At 45.4% G+C, this 20075-nt stretch overlaps 1 protein-coding gene across 1 annotated transcript in view; it reads left to right on the forward strand.

Annotated features, from left to right (window-relative positions):
- slc25a21 (solute carrier family 25 member 21) overlaps nucleotides 1-20075 on the forward strand; it is a 76679-nt gene that overhangs the window by 49815 nt on the left and 6789 nt on the right. The window contains exon 4 of the mRNA XM_023951433.1: nucleotides 8936-9019. Coding sequence (XP_023807201.1) covers nucleotides 8936-9019 — 84 coding nt within the window. The remainder of the gene's footprint in view (nucleotides 1-8935; nucleotides 9020-20075) is intronic.

A 20075-nucleotide genomic window follows, 5' to 3' on the forward strand; every position in this document is an offset into this window, starting at 1 on the left:
CTGCTTAACATAGCTAAACGTCTCTAGCATCGCTGACCTTCGCTACATGTAGCTGATTACTTTCAAACTTTGCTGAAAGTCGCTGAACATAGCTAAAAGTTGCTAGCGTCGTTGACCCCTGCTTAACGTAGCTAAACGTCGCTAGCATCGCTGAACGTAGCTAAACGTTGCTTGCATTGCTGACCAAAGCTAAACGACACTAGCATCCCTGACCATAGCTAAACGTCGCTAGCATCGCTGACCCTCGCTGACCATAGCTAAACGTCGCTAGCATCGCTGACCATAGATAAATGTCGCTAGCATCCCTGACCATGGCTAAACGTCGCTAGCATCGCTGACCCTCGCTGACCATAGCTAAATGTTGCTAACATCGTTGACCCCCGCTGAACATAGCTAAACGTCACTAGCATCGCCGACCTTCGCTACATGTAGCTGATTACTTTCAAACTTTGCTTAAATGTCGCTGAACATAGCTAAAGGTTGCTAGCGTCGTTGACCCCTGCTTAACGTAGCTAAACGTCGCTAGCATCGCTAGCATCGCTGAACGTAGCTAAACGTTGCTTGCATTGCTGACCAAAGCTAAACGATGCTAGCATCCCTGACCATGGCTAAACGTCGCTAGCATCGCTGACCCTCGCTGACCATAGCTAAACGTCGCTAGCATCGCTGACCCTCGCTGACCATAGCTAAACGTCGCTAGCATCGCTGACCATAGCTAAATGTCGCTAGCATCCCTGACCATGGCTAAACGTCGCTAGCATCGCTGACCCTCGCTGACCATAGCTAAACGTTACTAGCATTGCCGACCTTCGCTACATGTAGCTGATTACTTTCAAACTTTGCTGAAAGTCGCTGAACATAGCTAAAAGTTGCTAGCGTCGTTGACCCCTGCTTAACGTAGCTAAACGTCGCTAGCATCGCTGAATGTAGCTAAACGTTGCTTGCATTGCTGACCAAAGCTAAACGACACTAGCATCCCTGACCATAGCTAAATGTCGCTAGCATCGCTGACCCTTGCTGACCATAGCTAAACGTCGCTAGCATCGCTGACCCTCGCTGACCATAGCTAAATGTTGCTAGCATCGCTGACCATAGCTAAATGTCGCTAGCATCCCTGACCATGGCTAAACGTCGCTAGCATCGCTGACCCTCGCTGACCATAGCTAAATGTTGCTAACATCGTTGACCCCCGCTTAACATAGCTAAACGTCACTAGCATCGCCGACCATAGCTAAACGTCTCTAGCATCGCTGACCTTCGCTACATGTTGCTGATTACTTTCAAACTTTGCTGAAAGTCGCTGAACATCACTCAACATCTAAACATCTGATACAAGTGCGTAACATTGCTAAACATCACCAAACATTGCCAAACTGTTGTTAAACATGTGGCGCATAAAAGTTAAATTCTTTCGTCAGGCAGACTCTTCTGCCTCGGTCACTCAGGCCGGCCCCCATCCGTCACTTTTACTAATAAGAGCATCTATCTCAGATCTGAAGGGTCCTGCAGGGTCCGCCTCCGGGTGGCTCCACTCCCTTTCATCTTGGGGTCAGGAGAACTTTTCAGATCCGAGAGTTTCATAAAGCTGTTAGACTTTCAGCTTTTTCACAGATTTCTGGAAAACGTCAATCAAAGCTCAGTTTTGAAACTAAACTTTATTTTGAAGGTGAGTATGGGAAGTGTAGGTGGAGGCAGAGGGGGGGTGTATGTTTTGGAATTTGGGATCTGCATTGGGTGTTGTCCCAGAATGCAGTAACACCCCCCCCCCCCCCAAGAGGCGGGGCATGGTGCAACTGAGTCTGGGATGTGGTTGCTAGGAGGGGTGGGGCAGCCATAGGGTTAACCCAAAGACAGTCGGCCTGGAGTTACAGCTTTTCATTAACCTGGAAACCCCCCCAGTTACATGGTTCATGGGCTGGTCTCAGCTCACTTGGAGGTAACAAAGGGTGTCGGGCGGCACTTTCCGCGGGGGGGCTGCATGCTCGGGGCGCCCCATCTGACTCTGATCAGGTCCCCCCTCTCATTAGAAAGCTGCAGAGAGCCTGAAGTTCCCTTCTTTTCGGGATCCTGTTTCATGAAGCTCCGCCCCACAAACAAACCCTGAAAGCAGACCCCCCCTTTGGGGGAGGCCCAAACGTTTGCAGGTTCCTGTGATGGAGCCTGTAACTTAGGCTCCGCCTCCACAATCGACCGTGTTCCTTCTGTTCCAGCATCCGTCCGGGTGAAGTGGTTCCAGCTTCTGCCGTGAACGGACTTCCTGTCTGAAGTGTGTTCCCAGCGGTCGTGGGGAACGCCACCAAACCCGTCAGCCGCTCATTTCAGACCCGAGTGGAACGATCTGGTTCCGGCTGGAGCCGTGACGTTCCGTCTCAGAGGGCATGTGCAAAGGCTTCCCCCCCTCCTCCTTTAAGCCTCCCCCTCATTTTCCCCCAACTGCTCAGTGAACCTCTTTGCACCAAAGGAGGAAACCTCCAAACAGCGGGGCGCGAAGCGGCACCGGCCTGATCTTTCCTTGTAAAGGAGCGAGGCGGGTCAGTGGGGGTCAAACTGCCTCTTAATCGCCCCCAGGGCAATCGTCAGGACTTCAGGACTGAACCCACCGTTCAGACGAGCGGGAACCGCCGGGGCGCAGAAGGACAGGTCGATTGGCGTCCCGTTCGTGAGGCGGGGCTGCTGGTTTATGAGGACGGTGGAAAAGTGTGAAGGAGGCACACAAGGCGATGCATCTGCAGGCCGCTGCTGCTTTCAGGTTCTCGCATCTGGACAGTTAGAAACGTTTTATTTTTTTATTTAAAAAGATTTATTTAAAAGATTCAAATCTCCAGAATCATCCATCACGACCCTGAACGTCTCATCAACACCAAACATGCTGTTTGCTAATGAACAGAAATATAAACAGGATTTATGAAATATTTTAGATTCATGACTACAGCTACAAAAAAAGGAAAACAAAAGTCTGAATATCACGTGTCTGCATAGACGTCCAAACCACAGACGTATGCAGACTAGACTCACCTGCTGCCGTTCCTCCATCAGGAGTGAGAACGTTAGAGAACGTCAGAAACCGTCTCTGCCATCCACCTTCTAGTCCCACTCTGATCCACGCCAGACCCTGGAGATGCTGGAGCCTATCCCAACAGCCATATGGAGTATTAGTATTGTGAGCTCCACAAACTGCACAACCCAAAAACCAGCAGAAGCTTTGGTTCTGATTGGTTTAAAGATAACAACAAACACAGATGTTGATGTCACGCCTGAATGGAGGATGCTCTTCCTCATCTTCACAAAGGGTCGGGTGGTTCTGGTTCCTCTCTGGTCTGGAGCTTGCTGTGCGGTAGTCTGTGGTAGCCTGCTGTGCCAGGAGTCTTCAGAGTCACCACTGCATCTGTGTCGCTCCACATCTTCATTGCTGCCATTTAGGACCCTGTTGCTCTGGACGACTAGGAGCAGTGGAACTGTTTCATGTTTTCTAATTACAGCAGTATTGAAATGGTTTCATTCGGTGCTTGCAGCGCGGCTCAGTGAAAACCTTTGGCAGAGGTTAAAGTTCCCGGATTAACCACACCCTTCTGTTATGCAACCACTAAGTAGAACTGTCGGTAAGCGCCTTCGTTTTTCCGTGTCATTCATTCACAGCCGCATTAATGGCTTAGTGAACTATTGAATGGCCTGTCAATCAACCCGATGGTAATGCTGAAAACATCTGAGTCTCCAAAATGCTCTGGCAGGACGCTCCTCATGCTGTTTATGCAGCTCTTCTCTGGTGACGGCCTGATCCCATGTCAGGACGGCTGTGGTCTCAGGACGGACATCTGGACTCAAACTGGTCCCAACTTCACTTTATAGGAAACCTGAGGCTTTGGGTTTATCCATGTCAGAAGAACACCAGGGACTGTAGACCCCGCTCTTCCTGCACCCCCCCCATCCATCCATCCAACCATTCATCCATCCATCCACCACCAATCCATCCATCCATCCATGCATCATCCATGCATTCATCCATTCATCCAACCATTCATCCAACCATTCATCCACCCAACTATTCATCCATCCAACCATGGATCCATCCATCCAACACCAATCCATCCATCCATCCATCATCCATCCATCCATCCATGCATCATCCATCCATCCATCCAACCATCCATGCACCTCCCATCCATCCATTCATCCACCCAACCATTCATCCATCCAACCATGGATCCATCCATCCAACACCAATCCATCCATCCATCCATGCATCATCGATGCATTCATCCAACCATTCATCCACCCAACTATTCATCCATCCAACCATGGATCCATCCATCCAACACCAATCCATCCATGCATCATCCATCCATCATCCATCCATCCATCCATGCATCATCCATGCATTCATCCATTCATCCAACCATTCATCCATCCATGCATTCATCCAACCATTCATCCACCCAACCATTCATCCATCCAACCATGGATCCATCCATCCAACACCAATCCATCCATGCATCATCCATCCATCCATCCATCCATGCATCATCCATGCATTCATCCATCCATCCATCCATTCATCCATCCATCCATCCACCACCAATCCATCCATCCATCCATGCATTCATCCAACCATTCATCCATCCAACCATTCATCCACCCAACCCTTCATCCACCCAACCATGGATCCATCCATCCAACACCAATCCATCCATGCATCATCCATCCATCATCCATCCATCCATCCATGCATCATCCATGCATTCATCCATTCATCCAACCATTCATCCATCCATGCATTCATCCAACCATTCATCCACCCAACCATTCATCCATCCAACCATGGATCCATCCATCCAACACCAATCCATCCATGCATCATCCATCCATCCATCCATCCATTCATCCAACCATGCATTCATCCAACCATTCATCCATCCAACCATGCATCCATGCATCATCTGTCCATCAATCCATCCATGCATCATCCATCCAACCATCCATCCATTCATCCAACCATCCATTCATCCATCATTCATCCATGCATCATCCATCCATCCATTCATCCAACCATTCATCCATCCATCAGTCCATCATCCATCCATGCACCTCCCATCCATCCATTCATCATCCAACCATCCATCCAACCATTCATCCATCCATCCATCCAATATCCAACCATGCATCACCCATGCATCCATTCATGAATTATCCATCCACCCAACCATTCATCCATTCATCCATGCAGCCATTCATCATCATCCATCCATCCAACCATCCATCCACTGAAACACCTGTTGGGGTCTCAGGGTTCCTGGAGCCTATTCCAGCTGCCTTTGGGTGAAGGCGGGGTTATCCTGGACAGGTCACCTCTCAAAATGGACCATGGAAAATGACACACTTTGACCCTTTAACACTGGAACGTTAGCTCCAGTGTTGACCTGCTTTGGACTGCCGTAAATCTTCAACCATTTATGCGATTCACATCGTTCCAGCGGATTCTGGACTAAATCAGCTTTGCGTTGATATGCATCACTTTACGTGATCAACATAGATTAGCTGATTCATGTGGATCAGGAGAATGATTGAAGAGTAATGGTCGGTCAGAGAGCGTGTCTTGTAGGCGTTTCTGGTCTGGTGTGAAAGGGCTGAGCTCTTCATTCTACACGCCCACGAACCCTTCTTCCTTCATTTACTGTTGGATGGTTAGCCAATGAGAGGAGGGCAGCGTGCCAGCTACAATAAGGAGGCATCATGGGAAGAAAAGTTAGACGGAAGGACATTGTTCTATAAAACTACCTCTTTAATGCAATCCAGTCCAGAACAAAAAGTGAATCTACTTTTAAGTGTGTTCTCTAATGTTCCTGACGTTCCCCCATACCAGCTTCCTTATGGCTCTTCCTCTTTGTCGTCATTTTGTGTTGTTTCCCGTTTTGCCATCTTTTATTTGTTTGTCTTCTGAAACTGTCATGGTTTACAGTCAAATGTCATGCTTCCTATTTATCATGTCATGTCGGTAAACACAGGTTCATTCTTTGTGGATGAATCATGTTTTCTTGTGTGGTATTTATTAAAAGCAGCGATTTCATTTCTATAAAGTCGTGATGAGGAGAGTTTGCCATGTTGGATCAGTTAGACCAGAAAGTGGTCTTAGCTTCATGTACCAATGCTCTGGACTTTCACCATCTTTATGATCCCGCTCATTAAAATTAACAGTCTGGCTGTAAAATATAGATTTCCTGCTTCCTGTTGGATACTATTATTCATTTAATCCAGAAGCAAAAACTGCCCACCTCTTATTTCTTGTCATGCAGTCATTTGCTGTGCTTCAACAGTTTTTGCATATTTCCGTATGTAGCTGTCTCTGTAATAAAGAATCTAAATTCCCAGACTTAAATCATTACATTCATGAACAAATCAAGCTGTGGTCTGTGTCACCGTAGAGCTTGGTATTTCTTCAGAGACGAACAGGACTGAAGAACATTGACTTTTGCACAGAATTCATCATCCAAATGTCCTGACTTTGAAGCTTAATGAGGGAATTCCACACATTTAATGAATATTCTACATTTTAAAAGCTTGTCTGAAAGGCTTGACCCGCCCTTTGGAAGGTCTGTGCATTATTTAAAACCCAGCCTTTCCAGCACAACTAACAAGCTCTACCTCCTTGGTACTGATAGCTTCACCTTTTGGTGAGGAGTTTGAACCCATTACAGCCACAAAAACATGGCCTGCCTTCCATAAAATGTGAGGAGTAGAGTTTGGACCTGGCATACTGCCCTCATTTAGCTTTTTGACTCCTCAGTGGAGCTGAGCATTTGTATTTTTATGGGTGTCTGAGGTCAGATGGACGGGGTCCTGAGGATCATTTACTCCAGAGTGCCCGTCCTGTTCGCTGAAGCATCAACCTGGCCTCGCCTTCACCCTGGCAGCTCTGGGCCTGTTAAACTCAAAATGGAGAGAGATTGCAATGATGGAGGGGGGAGGTCCAGGTTTCTGTCAACAGTTTAGATGATCCCACACATTTGGGGTCCACAGTTGTTTTCACTGATGCTCCAAACTGGACTTTAAAGGCGCCCCAGGGTTCTGCTTCAGTCCTCGGGCTTTGGTTTATGATCCGCATGGCAGGCGCCAAGGCGTTCCAGAAGAAAGTCAGGATTACCTGCTGCCCCCTTCCTTCCAAAAGTCTTATTTCTTTTTATCCACTGAGGGTTTCTGAAGAGAAACTGCAGTTTTGTGCCGGGTTAAGCTGTCAGAAACCCCTGTAGCTCTGAGGTTTCTCTCCTCTTTTTCCTTTGGAAACCCACATGAGCAGAGTCTCTGCAGAGGCCGGACGCCTCCTCCTCCACTTGGAAGCATTTCTCCCAGTCCTCTTGTTGTACCCCACTCGCTGGGCCTTTCTGTTTGGTCCTGGCTTTTATGGCAGGGTCGGAAAGGGCCACGAGGAAATGAGCTGACCTCAGGGTCACGAGCAGAGTCAGGGGGCTGAACCGGACTGCGGCCTTACCCACGACACTTTCTCGGCCGGTTGGAGTTGAAGGAGTGAGAGTCAAAGAGGCGGGAGCAGTCCGGGGACAGGGGGCCGTCCATCGTGGACTCTGCCATCGCATGACTCTAACGAAGCCTGATTTGAATTTGTTTACAAGCCCCAGCGGTCTTAAATCTTCCTGGTCTTTGGCCTCCGTCCACCGGGGCTGCCATCAGCATCCTCTGAGTCCTTCTTTTCTTCAGCTCTTTAATATGGTGTCAGACATCTCTTTATTACGCTGTTTTAACTGGTTTTCAAGAACCAGTTACAAGCTATTTGGGAATCCACCAAATGGGATTGGAGGGACACCCCTCTAAGATGTTAATCTGTTAGTGATATGAAAGGCCACTCACCCCACTAAAGTTCCTTCTACTGAAACCTCAGGAGTCTTTATGGCCCCATCAGGCACCCGTATGGACGACTTGCTGCTGACCCGCTGACCTGGCATTTGAAGCCACATGAGAAGAGACTCCGACTCATTACTTCTAACCTTCTGGACTTGTTTCTTATCCACACTCAGACTTGCTGTTTGTTAGAGAGTTTTTCAAACCTTTAAAGTCCCGCTCTAATCACCTTCTGATCTGTTTTCAAAGCGTTCTCAGTGGCCTTTTACCAACCATGATGCATCCAAAAATGGGTTTTGTTTTCTAGGACATAGTTTCTGCAGAGCTGCAGGAGTTCGTTAGATATTCCCCTTTGTTTACCCTCTCTCCCACTCGCTTACTGCCCCTCACACCCCCAACCTAACATTAGTGCTGCATCAACAATGGCAGCAACATCAGGTCTATCCATCTGTTCAGTTCTGATCCAGATTCCAGCTCAGACCAGGAAAACAGAGACGTTCATGGATCTGTTGGTCTGACGGTGGATGATCAGAAAGAAATCCTCAGAAATGCATTTTAATCTGAATTTCTTTATCCAGGTCCTCCATCGTCAGAAAAATGCTACAAGAACACGTAAAAAACACCAGAGTGGGTCTTTAAGTTATCACAGACACGTAAACACATTCAAATCGTTTTTATCCCTGACAAAACAGTTCATTTCGGAGACTTTCATGTAAAACTTTCATCGGTCGGCTACCTGCTTGTTTGCCTCACAACCTAAACTCCTGGAGTAGCCGCAGCACACGAAGGATTTCCATGTAACCCAATAGCCGTTCTGCCGGCAGCTCCGTCTCGGGGTGTCGGGCGGCTAATTGGATCGGTTGGGTTAAATAAATGTTTGAGTTCTCCCGTGTGCTGGGGGGACCTGGTGTGAGGAGCCCCTCATCTTTTCAGAGCACGAGGCCGGATGAAAGGGAGAGGGCCGACATGAAGAAGGAAATGAGCTCATTAATGATCACATCCAACTTCTGCACAGTCAAACATGTCGGAGTGCTCTGAGGAACTCTCAGTAATGAGAGCAAACTCAACCCAAACACTTTTGTTGTTGCAGGTTTCAGATCCAGAGAGGAGGCGCTGACCCCAGCAGCTACAGGAGCCTGTCGGACTGCTTCAGGACCGTTTTACGAACAGAAGGGTACGCTCTCCACAACCTTCCCTCTACTAACCAGAAATATGCAAAGGGGAGGCCCATAAATGATAATCCTTGTTTTTGCGTGTTCAGAAACTCATCAGCGTTTTAGCGGCCTCCAAAACCGACAAAAACCGAGCTCAACGCTGCGTCAAAGTCCACCCAAAACCCCAGACAGCCGTGCTAAAAGTGAAGCGTTTGGTGGAAAGATCCACCAGGCAGGGTTGCAGACTCTCCCCGACTCTGTTTGCTCTTTTTATTGAGCTTCTGGCAATTCGAGAAAAACCTGAAATTAAAGGAGTTTCACTGAATGGAGTTGAACATAGAATAGGATTTATGGTGATGATTTAATAGCTTACCTTGAACAACCAGAAACATCAATTCCTCATTTTATGGATATATTGCAAACATTTGAACATTTATCAGGATATAAAATAAATATTCTCAAAACTCAAATTTTAAATGTATTTGAAACAACTTTAAATTCAACTGGAATATGAAAAATATTAAATATTTAGGCGTGGAAATAACATTAGATTTTCAAAATATAAACAGTAAAAATTATTTATTCCTACATGAAAAGATCCAAAAAGACATTGAAAAATGGTCAACATTTCCACGAGATCTCAGCTCTAGAATTGAAATAGTAAAAATGAACATTTTGCCCCGGTTTCTATTTCTCTTTCAAGCTCTACCAACACAGGTCTGTAACACGCAATTTACAACGTGGGACAAAACAATAACCAGATTCATACGTGACAAGAAAAGATCCAGAATTAAACACGGCACCCTCCAGCTTCCATAGAATAAAGGAGGTATGGCACTTCCAAAGCTGAGAGAATACAGGATCGCCTCACAACTATGATACTGATACTGCTGCTGTAATCCCCAGTATACCGAAAAATATAGAATATAAAACTTTACAAGAACCCATTCAATACATTATTGGAGATAAAAACTATATGAAACAAAGAAAATGCATCTAGATCCCAAAACAAATCATACACTAAATATATGGTTCAAATTACTGCAAAAATACAAAATCTTAAATAGTGCAAAAAAACTAAAATGGTAGCATATGATGGGCAATTTAAACCAGCAGAATATGACCCAACTTCTAAATATTGGACTACAAAAGAAATTACAGCATGGTGCTTATTAGAAAAGAAGGATGGACAGCTGGAGAGTTTTGAGAATTTCAGCTTGAAAATTGGGATTTTTTTTTTAGACACTTACAAATGAGAAACTATTATAAAACTAAAATACAAAGTGGCTCTTCTGGGGATGAGGATGAGATCATTTAAACAATAATAAAGGCATATAAAGACGGCAATACTAAAGTGATCAGTACACTATATAAGTCTCTAATGGAGTACGACAAAAACACAACTTTAAAAGTAAAATGTAACTGGGAAAAAGAATAAAACATAAAGATAACTGAGCAGGATTGGTTGGACATGTGGAGACACCAACATACCCCCACTGGATCACGAACATGGAGAGAGTTTGCCTGAAGAACCTTATAAGGATTTTCATAACACCGAAACTGAAGAACAAACAGTTAAAAAGAAATCAGAGCTGTTGGTGTGGATGTGGAGAAGTAAATGTAGACCATTCTCATGTATTTTGGAAATGTCAGAATGTAACAGGATTTAAGGAGATGGTGTGTGAAATAACAGGCAAAGTGCTGGGATGTACAATTCCTCTGGAACCAGAACTGTTTTATTTGGACATGTTCTCAGGAAACTGTCCACCAAAGTGACAAATCCTTATCTAAAGTTCTGTCACTAGCCGCTAAAAAAACATTGACCAGGAACTGAAGCACTATGTCGATCCCATCAAAGGAGCACTGGACTTTAACAATGAACCACTTCTATTCAACGGAAACAATAACATACAGGCTGAGACTGCAAGAGGCACCATTACACCGAAACACTTTACAACAAATAGACTCAAGAAGCACCTAGAATTGACCCTTGTGTTTGATTGTTGTTGTGGTTTGTATTTTGTTTACATGTAACAAAGATTAATAAAAAAAGTGAAGCGTTTGGGGTCACCGTGTACCAATCAGACGACGCTCAGCATTCTCCAGTAAACATCACGTCTATACCTGAAACATCAGCGAACGGCACCGAGGGCCGCCCTGCTGCCCCCCGACAGCTCTGTGAGACAGTGCAGGTGGAGGAGAAAGTGCTGCCGCCGCTCTGTTTACGGCGAGTCGACAGCTTTACTGCCGAAATAAAGTCGATGTGCTGCAAGCGGGCAGTTAGTGGCGGCGGGAGTTCCTCGCGTGCTCGTGGTGTAGCGGCTGGCCTCGCATTGATATCCAACACTTCTGCGCCGAACAAACCTTCAGGGTTTGTCAACTGAACTTCCAGACGGCGTGTTTACCCTGCAGGGAGATCCGCAGGTCCACGTTTGATGGACCGGCCATCCTCCCATTTGTCTGCAGAGTCTAAGACGGGGGGGGCGAACAAGTTTGACACCAAGAGCCGAATTTATTCACTGTGAGGGTCAAAGAGCCACACCACACACTGACCTGCCAAGACGTCCACACACAAACACGCAAGTAAAGCTGTATCATTTTCCATAACACACTCCTCTCCCGACAACACAGCAGCAAGTATTGTACTTGTGTTTATTTCAAGGAAAGTGTCCACCCTCAATACACACATCAATGCAGCCTAGCCAGAGTTAACACAGTTAACCCTGGAGGTCAGATACCCCCTCCACACACACTCTCTCTCTCTATCTCACTCTTTTCTCTGCCTCTCTCTGACACACACTACTTCTCAGCGACAGGCGGTGAGGTTGATGCTGGTGATGCTCTGACTCCTCTGAAGTCAGATTTACGATGATAAATATTTCACTTTTCATCCAACAGTATTTAACTGGTAATTCTTCATAACTCATCACTATTCCTCTTGTAACCCTTGTGCTATCCTAGACACTTTACCATTGGGAGGTGGGTCATCTAGACCCACTAGACAGTGCTCTGAACCTTTTTTCTTCAATGATTTGTGATCTTCACTGGTGTCCATGGATTACATGAAATCTTTCCACCTTTATCCACCTTTGTCATGGTAGGGAGAACACGTCCATGGAAGGGGGGGGGGGGTAAAGCACAAGGGTTAAATACACAACAACAAATACACAAACATCTGGACAGAGCATCCTTCTGGATTAAATACATTACATTAAATACATTACATTTCAGATGTGTGTAGCATACATTTAATTTTAATCTTCAGTAAGAATGTTTTTTTTATAGCTTTTTTATTGGTTTTTAAAATAATGATTGACTTTTTGCATGAAAAACTGATGGAATATTCAAAATATTCAATATTCTCACCTTGATTTCACGTGTTCCAGGGTGATAAACAGGGACTGGCAGACATATGAGGAGAACATCACAGCAGCTTAGAGCAGCTCTTTTACAGACGGGGATTTCTCTGTTCTCCAAAACGTAACAAAGAGATTTCAGCTCAATCATCTCCGGTTCTCTCGATCTGTGGTCGTTTCTGCTGCAGGTCCTCAAACCACAAAGTCAAGTTCCGTCCAGCAGCAGCGTCACGTTCTGCTTAATCATTTGGATCGCAGCTTTCTGCTGTGAGCTCCTCAAAGAAGGAAAGTGGGATGATGGCCGTTTGAATGTGCACTTTGAAAAGCGTCAACTTGTTCATAAAGGAGACAATTTCTGTCAGATCAGGAAGAGTTTTTCATTTTCTCCAGGATACGTTTTGTTCTTTTCTGCCATGAACAATGTTTCTGCTTCCAAAAGCTCATAATGATAAACATAGTGACGTCATTCTGTTTAGTAAAAAGTAAGAATCTTCCCGTTCTTCCAGAAACGTCCTGTGTTTATGTTTATACTCTGAATTAAGCCATTTTGACCATGAGGGTAACAGTCTGCAGCACATCAAATGTTTAGTTATTTTTTCCGGCATTGGGCGTAACCCCCCCCCCAAACGAGTGGCGGTCACTTATGTGTCTGGAGCAGCATCAAAACACACACACTGCTAAATGACTTTTATGATTATTTATTTGAATACCCTCTGATGGATGTGAGTGAGGTTTAAGAGGGAAAAACTATGAAATGAGGCACAGTATATAGATAATATCGTAACGATCCATCTGGTGCGTCACTGTAGCGGGGAAACAAGCCGAGCGGCTGTGTAACTGGCTGCATTGGAGAGCTGTCTGTGCCCCAAACGCCACACGACCCCGGACAGTGTCAGAAAGGAAGAAGTAGGCAGAGAAGCAAAATATCCTTTACAGCATCAATGCCCATTTATGTGGACACCACACAAACAGACAAACAGCATGGAGGTGACTTCTGCTCACAGCCCCCTCACTCATGGTGAGGAACTTTACACCCAAGATTCCCCACTACCCATGAGCCTTAGGAGCTGAAGGCGGGGCTAACCCCCAGGGCGCCACAATACGATGAGACACAAAGAGCTGCATACTTATTGGCCGAGATCCGCATGTGGCTCAAGAGCCGCGTGTTCGCCCCCCCGGCTCTAAGAACTCGAAGCAGCACATCAACTCTTGGCTCTAAACCATTTGCTTATAATTTATCCATATAATGTGAGGCCCACTGTTATAGAATCATTATCAAAAATAAACAGTCAGAGGGAGTTGATGGCAGCGCTCAGCCTGTCAGAAATCGGAGCTCCAGGGTTGAAGGAGAACCCGGAAAACCTCCAGCTGTGCAGAGTTTAGGTGTTTACAGCTGCAAAGACGGACGGACGGAAACAGATGAAACGTTTCATGAAACGATGGTTTCAGGTTCCAGAAACGCAAAGCAGCACCCAGACTCAAACAGTTCCCATCAAGAGGGAAGAGGTTTGTGTGCAGCATCAAGAGGAGAACCAGAGCTCAGCCCCAGACATTCAGCACGAGCCCTGGAGTCCAACCCGTTCCTTCCTGAGTTCTGGGGAGATGAGCTGATATTTGGACCTTTGTTCAACAAGAGGTTTTCATAATTCTTAGGTAAACGCCACCGCAGTGATCCCCGTCTTGAGGAGTTGAATATTTTCAGTCATCACTTCCTGTTCTGCCTGTTCTGCTGAGAGCTTCCAGTCGGTCACGACGTCAAGGTGACAGCTCGCCGAGGGAAAGCGAAGATATTTACAGATGAGGCCAACCTGCTGTTTACGTGCTCAGAGATTCAGCTGAACATGCTTTAAAAAAGGGCAAAAGGTCTGTCACCATGCATGTTTACGCCTCTTTTGTCTGGATTCCTGGCGGCTTTATTTGATTGGCCGGGGCGGTCGCTGACACGCTCCTGTCCAGATGGATGGAGGCTGTTAAAATAGGAAAGGTTTATGAAAATTAAAAACCAAATTCCACACCCTGGTTCAAACAAACACAAAGCCGTGCACAGGCGGCGTCCATGTGGCCGCACTTTCACCCCCGCATCACGTCGGACGCTCATTTGTTTAGGGGAGACAAAAAGGGACCGAGTGTGTACTTTACATTGGCAATCAAATCAGGATTCAAATGACGGTCACTCAGTGGAGGCCATATTTGTTCTGTAACAAATTTCAGTGCTTCCTCATCACCCAGCGGCTCTCCAGCCTGACCACACCCGGGAAATCTGTGGCCACCATTTGCATGGGCAAAGAGTGCCGGGGGCGGGGCCTTCCGTCGCTCTGGAGCAGCATGTTTACTCGACATCCATTAGAAAGGTTATCCAGTCATTAAGCACTACACCTCGCTAGGAAAGCTTCAGGTTTACCAGTGAGGGACGAAGGCCGGAGGATGACTACAGACAGCATCGCTCTTTAAAAGAGCGGAGGAACCGAGGTTCTCCTGAGGAACCGCTAAGGGAGAACATGCTGTTGCACACAGCCGAGGCAGACAGGACTCACTTCACTGTTGATGTGAGGTGACAGTTCCGACCTTTGCAGCCTGGTGGCCATCGAGGAAAAGGGTCCTTTCCAGTTTCTAAGGGCAGGTCACATGGCAGGTCACATGACAGGTCGCATGGCAGGTCACATGGCAGCAACATCAGTGTGTGAAAATGCACTAAGGTGCTATTCCCACCACCCTGTAAGAGGAGTTCATCATTGTCTGCCGAAAAAGTCATGAAAACTTTGTGCACCTGCCATGATGTCATCTGGTGTGGGCGGAGTCAAACTTTCTGGCATTTTCCTGGAGCGTTTTGTTGGGGTTAAACCTCACACAGAAACCACAAACAAAAGTTTTAATATGAGACCAAAAATATTCAAATGACAAATGAAAATCATATCATTTGTAACAGAAAAGCAAACCAAAATCTGGGGATTCTTTTACAGAGCCGTCCGACTCCCTGCCAGAAGGAGGTTGAGGGTTTGCTTCCGGCTGAGCTCGGCGTCACTCCTCAGACCTGGAGGCTTGCCTCCGTACCCACAGTCTACCAGGAAAGGGAACCCCTTCTCTTGTTTGACCTCTGTCTTCACGTTGATTCAGCAAACAAACACATGAGGAGGCTATGAAAAGAGGAGGCCTCAGAGGTTAAGAGGTCAGAAAATACCTCAAACTGAAAACGTTAAGGATGCTGCTAGAAAAGTCCTGCACTTTTTAAAAGAATCCAGAGAAGAAAGTCTGGCCTCAGTCAGCCTGAAGTGGAGGAGCTGGAGGTGGAGGACGGCGTGGGGCGAGCCGGCACATCCTGTGAACGGCAGCAGCAGCTCTGTTGTGGCAACACTCCCTGCAGGGCAGCAGAGATGATCTCCCTGATTCAGCACCAGTGTAAATATTGTTGCTGCTGGCTCGTATTTCCACTGAATATACCTGCAGAAGAGAAAGCTCTCCACAGAACAGCCAGGACACGGATCCTCCCTGCACGAATGAAAGTCACCGTCAGCATTCATGAAAACATTTGTCATCAGGTGACAGAGCCAACAAAGGAACATGGATATCTGCCGTTTGTTCACCGCCGCATCCCACCGTCGTCCTCTGCAAGCCGCGGGGAAATCGCTGAAGGTCTTCTCTAGTTTCTCACATTTCCCAACAGAAGCTCCTGTGTCTAAGCAGACAACGGAATCAAAACTGTTTTTTCTAAATAATTCTGAATGAAATCCTGTTCATGTGAGAAAATAATAACTAGAAAATGTTCAGGAAGTGAAACCGGATAGGCCCCTTTGACCAATAGTTTGGATCTTGTTTCCTTTACTGCGTTCTATTTGTTTTATTGTTCTATCTGTGAAGTGACCTCGAGAGCCTTGAAAGGCGCTTTTAAATCAAATGTATTATTATTATTATTATAGAAGTAGACAACATTTTCAGTCTGAAACCTTCAACCAGTCCCAACTGTTGGCCATGCTAGCAAACTCAATGAGATGTACAAAAATACGAGTCATGCTGATTTTTAAAACAATCTAATACTGAAGCAGGTCCACGAGCAAGTGAATAATTATCAAAAGAAAACAGCGATGGATCAAACAATACACAAGATGGTAGACCCAGATACAAAGCAGTACAAAAATGACCCCAAAGAGATTGAAAATAAGTTCATAAATTATTATTAACCCACCTGTGGAGATATGAACCACGTTTATATGGAAATAGAAACAGGAAAACTCATGTTTTATTGACCAGAAGCCTTGAAGCGAAAACACAAACTAGAGAAAGAGCTGAGGACTCTGCAGTGGATAACTTATGACTTCATTCCAGGTTCTCCTGACAGAACAATTATAGAATGGAACCGAACAGGCATGACAGCGATGTGCACATTGATACACAATGGAAATTTCCCCCACTTTGGAACTTTGAAACAGAAATTTAACTTGACTAACCATGACCACTTCAGGTTTTACAGATAAAAGATTACATTGACTAGGAAATGAGAAAATATTACCAAGATGGAATAATTAGAACTATTGTTGACACTTACATTTCTAGAAACCCAGAAATATATCAACATATAAAAATCTTATGGAAAAAAAGGAACAACACCACCTATATCAAAAGGAACGGGAACTGAATTTAAATGATCAGATGATGACTGACAAACACAGAATACGGCCACTTTATCACCGACATGGAGACTGCATTGTTGGAAAAACACAATTAGATTTTTTATAACACCAAAAATCCCAAACAAGCACACTTTGGTGCCACAGACATGTTGGAGGAAATGTGGAGACATAAACGTAGATCAGTCCCAAATGTTATGGTCGTGCCCCAAAGTTTGGAAGAATATTCACCAGATTGTAACCCAGGTCCTGGGCTACAACATGCCAAAGACATGCCTACATCTGGGCAATGTATCAGAAAAAAAGACAGATATTTAGTCAAAATGTTCCTTCGCCGCAGGCAAGAAAACAATCACAAGACAGATTCGCCAACACAGCGGGAATGGGAAAAAGTGTACGGTGGAATTGCTGAAATATAGAAGGACTTATGGAGAACGCGTCATTGGATGCACTCCTCCAGATAATCATTTTCATAACTGTAACATCTGCTCCAAAAACATCACTTGAGCTCGGATGCAAAGATGCAAAAATGAGTGGATTTCCCAGAGTGCACTGGGTTTACATCCTGGGTACTTTGCTATGAATAACTATTGAACTGGCGTCTTTCCATGAAACAAAATGTGGGCTAATGGAAAACCTCCCTGTTCCAGAAGTACAAGGAAGTGAGCGTGAAAACAGTTTACAGCTCTGGAAAACGTCGTCTTTTTTCCACATATGCGCTCCGTTGAAGGTTGGAGCATCCGTTTGGTGGTTTCACTGCTGGAGCTTTTCTCCTCAGTGGTCGGGCTGGAAGGCAGCGACCCGACTCCCGCTCGCTATTTGGAGGTTGTTTAAAGATTTGAACCAGTTTGACTCGTTTGACTTCCAGGCAAACCCTTTAAAACAACATTTGGAGTGGGAGGGGGGAGGGGGCAGGTAGCTGCTGCCGGTGACAGTTTGTCATTTTCACAAAGCCTAATGACTTACTCGTATCTGGGACCTAAGCTTCACCTGGTTAGGGGCCCGAAGGCCGAGGCAGGGGAGATTCAGAAAACCCACCAGGAGCATTTCAGGCGAGGAGGAAAGTCGGATTTGCTGGTTTCACCTTAAAAAACAAACACCTCAAAGGATCTATGCAAACAAATGTTGTAAATCCTCTGCTCTGCCCGTGTTTTGACTCATTTAAAGGCCGTTTAAGATCCACATTTGTTCCCTAAAGAAACACCAAATGTCCTCTTTACAAACAAGCCGTAGCTGTCTTCTCTGTCCTAAACTCTCTCTGCTCTGGCTTCAGACTCATAGAATCAAATAGTTTCACACGCTTTTAATGTGGAAGAGCAACAAATAAACCCAGTTCCTTTCCAAATACAGCCTCTCCTATGCGAGTGCTCATCTGGATTTGGAGCTTTTTTATTTTTCCTGGCTGCTCGTTGGCCTTAAATCAAAACTGGCGAGCCACCCAAGTGACTGAAATGAGCGGTGCTTCATTCTCTTAAATCCTGCTCCTGTACCTGCAGAACGTGCAGCGCGTTTGCGGCTGGCGATGGGTTTGGGCGCCGGCGGTCACGTCTTTTTATAGCTGCGTCCTGAAAACCTTTCAGTATCAGGTTTTCATCTGGTTTTCTCTGCTGATGCTCTTCGTCGCTTCGCCTCCTGACCTTCACTGTCATTCAGGCCGATTCCTCTGGAAACACGTTTCAGCGCATTCTGCTTCAGATCGGCCCAAACGCAGCCGATCACATGACCTGGAGCTTTCTGAATGTTCGCTTATGATGCAGTTTAGAAAATGTGGAAGAGACGCTTTGACAGACAGTTTCTGTGACAGGAAGGACTGTAGCGCCCTTCAAAATAAATCTTTCAAATACCTACAAACAAAAGATTTTTTTTTCTCCATGTACACGAGTGCATGTGAGGTTATCAATCAATATTTTAGAAAATGATTTCACACGTTAATATTCCCCAAAAGTAAAAGGCATGAACTTTTACAGAGAACGCTGTAAACGCTAAATGTGTTCCAGGATGACAAACATCGCCTTTACGCCAACAAAAGACTTTGCACAAAATACTTTTTAAAATAGAACTCAAGGAGAGAAAAAAATATTTTTTTACCAAACCCTGAATTAAGAGTTTTTGAGGATCTAAAACAGAAAAAAAAAAGAAGAGAAAATAATTTTATTACAGCTGTTAAATAAAACATATTTGCTTCATTTCTAATTAGATTATGGAACCAACAGACGATAAAAATGCTACAGAACCGTAAACATTTTACAGTTGACTAAAGCTTCATCAGGAGCTTTCAAGAGCATACAAACACACACTGTAAAGCACGGGGGAGGAGGGTTAATGATGCCTGGAGAGTCAAGAAGAACCCCATGGAATTTACTTATTTTTGATCGCAAACATCCATAAACCAAGAAAAGCAGCTCCGCTATGTGAGAGGCTGACGTGTCAGAAAACGACTTTAATGACACTTCCTGTTTGAAATGCTGGAAGCTGCAGAGGCTTCGTGAGCTCAAATCATCAGTAAGCCTTGATTTGCATAAATGTGCCGTGCGAAAAGACAAATCTATTTCTGCATCTTTCAATGTGTAAACCGGTCACGATACTGAAAAAGTGGAACCTCAAATGTATCCTAATAATGCGGAACAATGCTAACTAAAAGCTAAAACGGCTAAAGAAACGAAAAGATAGCAAAAATAATCATCAGATTAGCTCAAAAAGATTCAACACCTAAGTGTGAATCCAGATGAACTCGGGAACGGTTTACGTCAGTGTGAACGCAGGTTTTTGGTCCAGATTGGAGATTGTTCCAGGCAATAGCGCCCCCTAATGAGCAGCTGTTGGAACTGCAGGAGTTTGCTGCGTGGTTTGCTTCAGTCGTCGGTTCTTGTGAGAGCGCCACGTTTAAAAGCAAACCACACCAGATGATTGGGGGGGGGGCATTTATCAGCATTCCTGCTCATTCCAGCCGCGTCCACAGGACCCCCCCAGAGAGGAGCAGCCATGTTTTCCCTTAAATAAACAGTCTCGTTGGGGAAAGTGCTTCTCTGATGTTATGACTTCATCCTGCTCAGATGTTTTCATATGTTAATAGGATTCCTGCAGCCAGCAGAGGCAGT

The sequence above is a fragment of the Oryzias latipes genome, chromosome 22 (assembly GCF_002234675.1).
Source record: "Oryzias latipes chromosome 22, ASM223467v1".
In the NCBI taxonomy this organism is placed as follows: domain Eukaryota; kingdom Metazoa; phylum Chordata; class Actinopteri; order Beloniformes; family Adrianichthyidae; genus Oryzias; species Oryzias latipes.